Source organism: Castanea sativa, chromosome 2 (assembly GCF_040712315.1).
Source record: "Castanea sativa cultivar Marrone di Chiusa Pesio chromosome 2, ASM4071231v1".
NCBI classification, from domain to species: domain Eukaryota; kingdom Viridiplantae; phylum Streptophyta; class Magnoliopsida; order Fagales; family Fagaceae; genus Castanea; species Castanea sativa.
In genome coordinates, this window is record NC_134014.1 from 18271711 (window position 1) to 18281073 (window position 9363).

Here is a 9363-nt window from a genome sequence, read left to right on the forward strand (position 1 = left end):
AAAAAGTGTGTAATGTTATTTAAAATGTAAAAATGTGAGTTTAAAATGCTACACCAAACATGCCGTAATTGCTCATTGCATACTAAAAAAACAAATAATACTAATAAGTTAATACAAATAAGTTATCATTCTGCCGTTACAAAAATTCAAAATTTACAAAACTTTAAAAAAAAAATTTATGTACTGGCCAGTTTTGCCCGAAATCAGCTCGTATAGCTTATACGGCCGGTATTTAAACCGATACGAAACGCTAGTATTTCGATACTGATATATGTACCGGTATGGTACATACTAGCCGATACCGGTACAGGTACAGTATCAACTATACTGATAATTATACCTATAAAAATGAAATTTAATAAACTGGTATCTTAAACTTTTTTTTTTTTTGAGATAATAGTATCTTAAACTGAATAAACAAGTCAAGTTTGTAAGCACAAATAATTAATTTTACGCCCAATTCTCACAGGTAAAAATTTTATGAAAGGAAACTTTTAAACCACTATTATGAAAGGAAAACTTTCATTAATTACACTGTCACCATATCTTAGAAATATAATTTTAAAGTAATATAACCCTAATTTTTTTTTACTTAAAATGTAATTTAAGATAAGTTTCAATTAACTTAGTTAATAGCATCTCTTATGATTAATTAGTGTCTTAGTATAATAATAAGAACATTTATAATAAAATAGATGCTATAAATTAAAATTCTAAAATTTCTATAAATATTATAAAAGAAAAAGAAAATGTCATTCAAGAATCATGCTTATCCCCCAAAAAAAAAAAAAAGGTTCCCTACTGTGTATCGCCCGCATGACATGAGGAATCAACATCGCTCACGGGCATGACACGTATACAACTGGTCCCAAACTGTCTATCGCCCGCATGACATGAGGAATCAACATCGCTCACGTGCATGACACGTATACAACTGGTCCCAAGAGCTGCATAGTGATTTCACATGCTCACGTCATTGCAAATTGCCCCTCTTGAGTCTTGACCCAGCCGCCAGGCTTCAATTGACCCATGTGTGCAATTAACCCATTCTGTGTTCTTGTTGTTGTGTTGTGTGCATTCCAAGGAAATTTTGATTCCAATCAATTATTTATTATAATAATAAAATATAAAATCAGATAAGGGACAAAATAAATAAATAAATAATATTAAGAACATCGAATTTGCACAATTTTATGTCACAACTTATCATATGATGGGTTGTAATTAATAAGAGTGTGTCATCACGTGGTTTACTATTACATATTTATCAATTGTAACTCACCATTTGATAAGTTGTAGTACAAAATTATGTCAAATTTGGTGCTTTAACATTACTCAACAAAAAATAAAAAACAATTAAATAGCCCCATCACATCTCTCTAGTGTCTCTTTCTTTTACCCTTTTGTTTTTTACCTCTTTTCCTTTCACATTTTTACCCTTTTACCCTTCCATTTGGGTCTATATAAAGTGGGTGTGGCTTCTAATTCAACGCCCACCGCTACATGGCCAAGTGAGATTACACACAATATTTTAGTACACAATCAAAGCCGAAAAAAAGAACTCATTCCAATTCATATTTTTGATTAAATGGATTCTTCAATCTTCCACTCCCCAACTCAAAATTCTGAATTTTCATCAGAATCTTCATTTGAGTCATTAGACTCTTTCTCTTGGGATGGCCTAAATTTCGACCACCCCAATTTTCTTCCTTTCAATGAAAATGACTCTGAAGAAATGCTTCTTTTTGGTCTACTCTCTAACGCCAATGACCAAGTAACATCGGAAACATTTCTGAAACAAGTCAAGGAAGAAGAGGTAAGTTCAATAGCAGAGGAAAGCCCAAAGAAGGAAAAGTCTTATAGAGGTGTTCGGAGGAGGCCATGGGGGAAATTTGCAGCAGAGATAAGGGATTCAACTAGACATGGCATAAGGGTGTGGTTAGGGACATTTGATAGTGCTGAAGCAGCTGCTTTGGCTTATGACCAAGCTGCTTTTTCCATGCGGGGTTCCTCAGCTATACTCAATTTTCCAGTTGAGAGAGTGAGGGAATCGCTTAGGGAAATGAATTATAGTTCCGAAGATGGGTGCTCCCCTGTTGTGGCTCTTAAGAGAAAGCACTCCATGAGAAGGAAAGTTATAAGCAAGAAGACCAAAAGGGTTGAGAATGTGGTGGTGTTTGAGGATTTAGGTGCAGATTACTTGGAACAACTTTTAACTTCATGTTCATCGGAGACTGCTACTGCTAGGCCTTGGTGATGAATCACTTCTCTGTCCTTTTTAATCTCTCTTTCTTTCTTGTAGTCAATTCCTTGTGTTCTTCTTTCAATTTTTAATTTTTTTTTTCCCTTTGAAATTTCATTGTAATGATAAGAATATCATGCTCTGAAATCATCAAAATCTGTATCTTAATTTATCCTCTCTTTTTTTTTTTAATCATTTTTGTAAAGTTGATGTGATAAGGGAATTTTGTAATACCTTGTGGGGTTTAATTGAAAGACTTCATGTTAGTTAAGTAATTGATTTTGGTATTGTGCATCTGAAGTCAACTAATATGGCTAAGTGACACAAGCACACCCGTGCAAGAGCACGGTAGACAGAGAGGCCTTTCAAGTTTTGGGCTTTGAAATGACAAGTGCCTCATTCTTACTCGAATTACAGTTCAGCTCTTAACCATCCTTATCATTTTTGCATATTATGAGGACGAATCTCATTTTGCAGAGCGTTGTCACATCCATGTTCCATTAATTAATTAATTTAGAGCGGCTTCATGTCATGACTTATCAGCTGAAAGTATAATTTCATGCGTTCATAAGGGGACAGGGATTTCATATAAAAAAATAAAATTTAAATGAAGTTAAAATTCATCGAAAAGAAGAAAATGAAGAAGAAAATAATCACCGATTGATGTTTACACTCAATCATTTCAGATAATGCTTGAATTTTGACCGCTGAAAGGATAATTTCATAAAAATAAAAATATAAAGAAGAAAATAATCACCCAATCATTTCAGATAACGCTTGAATTTTGACTGGGCTTGGGTCTTGTGGATTAGATCCATTAAGATATTAATATATATCTCATAATTGTTATGTATTAGCGTCTTATTAGATTCAATGCAATTGAGTACTGGACCAAAATCTTACCGTGCATAAGATATACACATTAATAACATAAATTGACCACACATTATTCTTTGTTATCATTAAAAATTGTAAATCTTATATGATGCATAAGAATGATTATATTCACCGCACCATTAATTTAGTTTCATCTCAAGAAGTAATAAAAAGAAATAGATTATCATAATTCTTGATAGGAAGGACACTATGATAAGGTCATTAAACATGATGGCCGAACCTAAATTAGATTCAAGTCAGTAATAAATGAAGATCATAATCGACAAAACATTAAATGTTGTAACGGACTACTGTTACCCAATAACTGCAAGAGATATCAAATCACCTCTATTATACCACTGTATACCCTTAATGCGATGGTCATTTCATAAGTATAAGTACTTGTAGGGTGTGAAGGGCAAGAGCCGGGTTTCAAGTCTCCAGAATGAGCTTCATACACATATATACTTAAATTAAATTAGAGTAGAATTTCTATCTTGTAAAAAAAAAAAATCACCTCTATTATGTATTTAGAGCAGTGATCATCCCTAATTATAAGAGGGGACATTAATGGCCTAAAACGGTAATCTAAGTCCCCAATATAGAAGACCCACCTCGCTGCATTTTTCTAGTGGTGAGACATCTAGACTGTACTATTACTCTAAGTTATTTGAGGTTTCTTGACTTTAGCGTTAGAGAACCTTAGGCTGGAACCCTACAATTTGCTCGCTGGTTAAGACACAAATAAAATTGACTAGTCAAAAAAAAAAAAAATTGAGTAAGTTCTCTGCTGTGAAGTGCTTGGGACTAGCATAGCTAAAACATGGTATAAAGATCTCTTGTGATAGGAGGAATAGAAAATTGTGGTTATCTCATGAGAGTTACAATGAGAAGGTATTGGACAGGTTCAGCATGGGCAAGGAAAGACCAGTAAATTCTCACTTGTAAATCACTTGAAGCTAAGTTCTAATAATTACCTTAAAGTTGGGAAAGAAGCTGAAGAAATTGCCATATACATCAACCGTTGGTAGTTTATTGTATGCCATGATATAAGCATAAAGCCCGATCTTATCTTACTCATGTTGTTTGAGTTATTAGTTGATTTCTTTCTAGTCTTAGAAAAGAACATTGGGCATACATGAAATAAATCCTTAAGTAACCTAGAGCAATTTTCATAGCGTGTTTGCTTTTTGACAATGGTAAACCTATGCTTGATAGGTTCACAAATGCAAATATGATTGGTATTGTTGATTCTACAAAGCTTATTTCAGGGTACTTGATCACTTATTCAGGAGTAATAATGTCATGGTAATCCAAATTGGATAAATATATATGTTGCTTTGTCTACTACAAGGGCTGAGTATATTGTTGTCACTGAAGCAAGTAAAGAATTGTTATGGATAAAATTGTTTATTTCAGGATACGAAAATTGTTAGTCACTGAGTATGTTCTTTATTGTGATAGTCATAGTGATGTAAATCTTTGTAAGAATCCATCTTTTCATTCAAGATTCAAGTATATTGATGTGAGTTATTATTAGGTTCGAGATGCATTTGAGATGAATGTTATTACTTAAAAAGTCAATACTTGTCAGAATGATCAAATATGATGACAAAGCTATTGCTCTTGGAAAAGGTTGAAACATGTAGAAGAAAAGGGGAATTGGAGGAGCCGTCACATAATCTAGAGGAAGTGATCTAATGGAGAGTTCCTCATATAAGAAGGTGTCAATCCTCGCATTTAAAATAAATAAATAAATCAAATTAATCAGTTATTTTTTCATTCGTAAGCATTTTTGTAAGCATTAGTTTTGTGGTTTATGGAAAAAATAAATAAATAAAAAAGAAGAAGAGAGAGAGAGAGAGATATATCTTAAAATTTTCTCCATAAGTTACTTACTTTCAAATAATTATTGGAAGGTTATTTCAGCTCCCATTTTGATAAAATTTCAGTATACAAATTCTTATAAAGACAATTTCTTGTGTACTGGTGTGAATCGTTCAAATCCCTATTTTTTTGTTAGTTGAAAATTTAATTTACAAGTAACAAGTAACATCGTGACTAAGATGTATGTGGTGAGTGGTTGAAAATATAAAAATTACGTTTGGCAAAGGATAAAGCCCTTAGCTTTGCAAACAGAGCAATATTTCATGATTGGGTTAGTAACGGAAGATGACAAAAGTGGCTTGTACTGGCGGGCCATGAAATCTTTAGAAAAACAATTAAATATTATTAGCAGATACCATCCCTACTTCAATTGGTTTTGAACAATACTATTTGGGTCCAATTTCAAACCAAATGAACCTTCGGCCCGTAACTAGGTCTTATGAAATTGGTTGGACTGACAACAACTATGGAGTATGAGTCTATGACTTATCTAATCCATTAAATTTTATAAATTATTATCAAAATCACATGGGGTCATTTACAATGAAATTCATATAACTATCTCACGCTATCCTTTTCAAAATTTTTATTTTTCCTCTGATTCGAGAACATCTATAACAACTTTGAGATTCAATGTGATTCGAAATTTCCAGGAAAGTGCACTTCAATTCAATCACATTATTTGCGTGAAATAATGCATGGCGGCAGGTGTTAATGGGCTTGAAAATTTTCATATTTGAGGGGCTGATGGGCATGGACCCAAAGTTTTGGGTCAAAATTAACATTTAGCACCGTCAATCAAAATTGTCAAATACGTAAATTTAAAAACATGCAGGATAAATGTTTAAATATTAAACTATTTGAGGATTTTTTTTTTAAAATTATTTTACCTGATTTTTTTGATGGAATAAATTATTAAATCATCTAACTTTCTATTAATGTATCACGTGATTTTTAATTTTTATTGTATTCAAAATAAAATTAAAGGTCAATGTCCTAGCCGTCAAATTTCAAACAACTCAGTTGAAAGGTATTTGTTTTGTTGTAAAATCCTACGGAATCTATTAGTGTGTGTGTTTAATTAAAGGTTATCGACTGAAATATCAATGATTCAACTTTGATAATGGGGGTTCAATACCAAACAAATATTCTAGTTAACTGAATTTGGTCACCTTTGGAGAAAATTAACTTAATTAATTCTAAATAAATCTGTCAATTAATTAGCAGAGTGTGTGCGACTGATTGTCTTTTGTACTTGCCAAAAAATAATTTTAAAAAAATACTAATGAATCATGATAGTTACAATGATTGATACATTTCAGGTTTGGATAATTCTCTATGCCCCCACTTTTTTTTGTCGTTTTATTTTATTTTTTTTTAATGAGAACATCAAACTTTATTCAGAATTAAAAGCAATAGATACTCTTATTAAAATAAGATAAAAAGAAAAAAAAAGCAACAGATACATCATAATATTAATTGATCAAAGAGCTCTACTGTAAGGTTGTGACTGTCTAAGAATTATGGGCTAATATCCCTCAGAAGTTATTATTACTTTTGAGTGGAATTTATCATAAGCTTTTGTATTATAATTTAGAACTCTATTTTCTCTCCATTGTGTGTGCATCATTAGTGGTTACTTCACAAATATAATTATTTTTGAAGTGTAGGGGACAAGGATTAGGGTTTAAGTTATCAGTATGGGAGTTTTACACACATACACTTAGATCTAAGGCAAGCTGAATTCTATCTAAAAAATAAAAGACTATAAAATTAAATATGAAAATCTAATATGAGCCCAAATATTATTCCAAGCATTTCTGGATACCCAGAACAAAACTGACCAGATAAACAACTGGGTTTTCTGCAACTTATGGCTGTCAACATAAAACACAAACTGTATGTCCAGTTACCTGTAAACAAAACTGAGTCAGTGATATGATATTTCTTTCTTTTTCTTCTTCTTTTTTCCTTTTTGTTTTTTTGTTTTTTTTTTTTTTCCAAATTGTAAATTTGGGCTTTTTTTAAAGATAAATTTGGGCTTAGATTCAAAGGAACTCAATGTAATTCTAAGAGTTAACTTGACTAATGGGATTTGTGTGCAAGGACAAAAAGAAGAAAGGAACTAATGTGTGCAAAATTTTAAAGCCAAAGGCCCAAAGCTGGCCCAAAAATAAGTGAGCAGTGGCTTCATGTTCTTTCCCGATTTCTCTAAAAAACGGGCGTATTTGTGGCACAATCGGTTCAATTTTATATATTGCAATCTCATATCATCGCAGGCTCGCAGCTTTTGAAGAATCTCATTATCTTCACAGCATCTGATTTTTCCGATTTGACTGATATTTTCTTCTTAATTTTTTTTTTCTTCGTAAACTGGGGTTTAGAACTTCGATAATACGTTATAAAAAAAAATAAAAAATAAAAAATAAAAAAACTCGGTTCTCCTTTGCAGTAATGGGCTAAATTTATTGTACTTGGGCCTTGATATCTTGCCGTACAAGACTATAACTGTATAAGTCCAGTGTATCAACAAAAAAAAAAAAAAAATAAAGTCTGCCTACAGCAGTCTTTAATTTCCGTTATAAGCACAAAAAATAATAATAATAATAATAATAACAATAACATCCCTCTGTCGCCTTCTATTGTTGCCATGGCCCTGAAGCTCAGAAACAGAAGCATCATCAACAAACTCGATGATGATCTATTGTTCGAGATCCTTTATCAACTCCCTTGTCGATCTGCTGTCCAATGCAAATCTGTCTCGAATCATTGGTCTTCTATTATGTCTGATCCTCACTTTATTCCTAGCTTCATTCACCATCACGACCACCAATTCGATAACTCATCCTCACAACCCTTTATTCTTGGGATACATTATAGTGATGTGAAAAATGGGGATCCCACAAAAGATTAGTTCCTACTTCTTCCATACGATAATCCTCGTTAAAGTATGTTAGAGATATATTAAACATATTAGTCCAATGTAATAGTCTCAAACTCATTCTTGCTTATACTAGTAGTTTAGGGTTTAGAAGCTCATATATTCTTATGTTAATATTCATTAGAGCACTCACAATAGTTATTTTAGCAACCAAAACATTAAAAATACACACTTCAGCAAAGAAGGTAAAGTTAAAACTTTTTTGACTAATTGCTACAATGGGCTACTATCTCTAGTAGCCCACTGTAATTAGATGGTAAAAAAACAAAAAAACAAAAAATTTATACCCACACGTTTCCACTTTATCCTTGTCTCACTCTCATACGCAGACATCCACCACTTCAATCTTTCTCTACCCTTTCTCCCTTCAATCGCTCTTAGCATCTCCCTCTACCCTCCCCACCAATCCTACCACACTGATCTATGCTTCCATCCCAATCCGTGGGTAGGTTGATCGGATTTAATCAAGAACCTAATCCCGCCGTGTGCTTCCACCAATCCCACCACACCAATCGGATTGTGCTCCAGTGGTTTCGTGGTTGTGAGATAGGATTTGTGGGCATCAGCGTGGTTGTGCTCCAGTGGGTTTTTGTTGGTTGTGATATGAGTTTTTGTTGGCTGTGCTCTAGTGGGTTTTGGTTGGTTGTGGTGTTTAGATTTGTGGGTTTGGCTATTGTGGATTTGTGGTGGTCAGATTCATTGGTTGGATGGCTTTTTTTTATTTATTTATTTATTGTGATTTGTGGTTGTGGCCGGTGGGGTGACGGTGGAGGTGGTGGAGGTCAAGGTGGCTGTTGTTGTTGTGTTGGTTTTGATGGTGGCAGTGGGTTGCTATGGGTGTTTGTGGGTTGTGGTGGTTGATGGAAGCAGTGGTTTGCAGTGGGTGATGGTGGCAGTGGGTTGCGGTGGTTGATGGTGGCATTGGTTTGTGGTGGGTGATGGTGGCAGTGCGTTGCAATGGGTGTTTGTGGATTGTGGTTCATGGTGGCTGTGAGTTATGGATTATTATATTTAATTTATTAGTTTGTTTATGCTATTTTAATGTGGTGATGTTAACATAGAAGCTTCAATGTTGGGGGTATTGTAAAGTGTTTTGTTAAAATAGATAAAATAGGTTTTTGAGTTGCTAAAAGCTAAATATTTTAACTCTCTTACTGTGAATACTCTTATAACACAAGTTCTTGTACTACACTCTTACATAATAAAAATGTAACACAAGGCTAAACCATGTAATCTTCGTGTTCTCGGTATTCATATTCTATACTTTCTCTTTTGAATCCACTTTAGCATATACAACATGATATAATATATCGCATTGCTAATATATTTAACAAAGTCTTTAATGGTTAGTAGCAAACACGTTTTTTCTAAACTTACTTCCTATAAATTCAAACTATTGGATTTCTATCAACTACGG

The 9363-nt window shown here is 33.2% G+C and overlaps 1 protein-coding gene across 1 annotated transcript; it reads left to right on the forward strand.

The window, feature by feature from the left end:
• Nucleotides 1-1476: 1476 nt before the first annotated feature.
• On the forward strand, nt 1477-2517 carry LOC142623507 (ethylene-response factor C3). The gene has a single exon (XM_075796946.1). The coding sequence runs from the start codon at nt 1589-1591 to the stop codon at nt 2255-2257; it is 669 nt and encodes a 222-aa protein (XP_075653061.1). The 5' UTR covers nt 1477-1588; the 3' UTR covers nt 2258-2517.
• Nucleotides 2518-9363: the final 6846 nt, after the last annotated feature.

Excerpts from the sequence above, each read along its gene's own strand:
- LOC142623507 (XM_075796946.1), top strand. The coding sequence starts at position 1,589 with ATGGATTCTTCAATCTTCCACTCCCCAACTCAAAATTCTGAATTTTCA.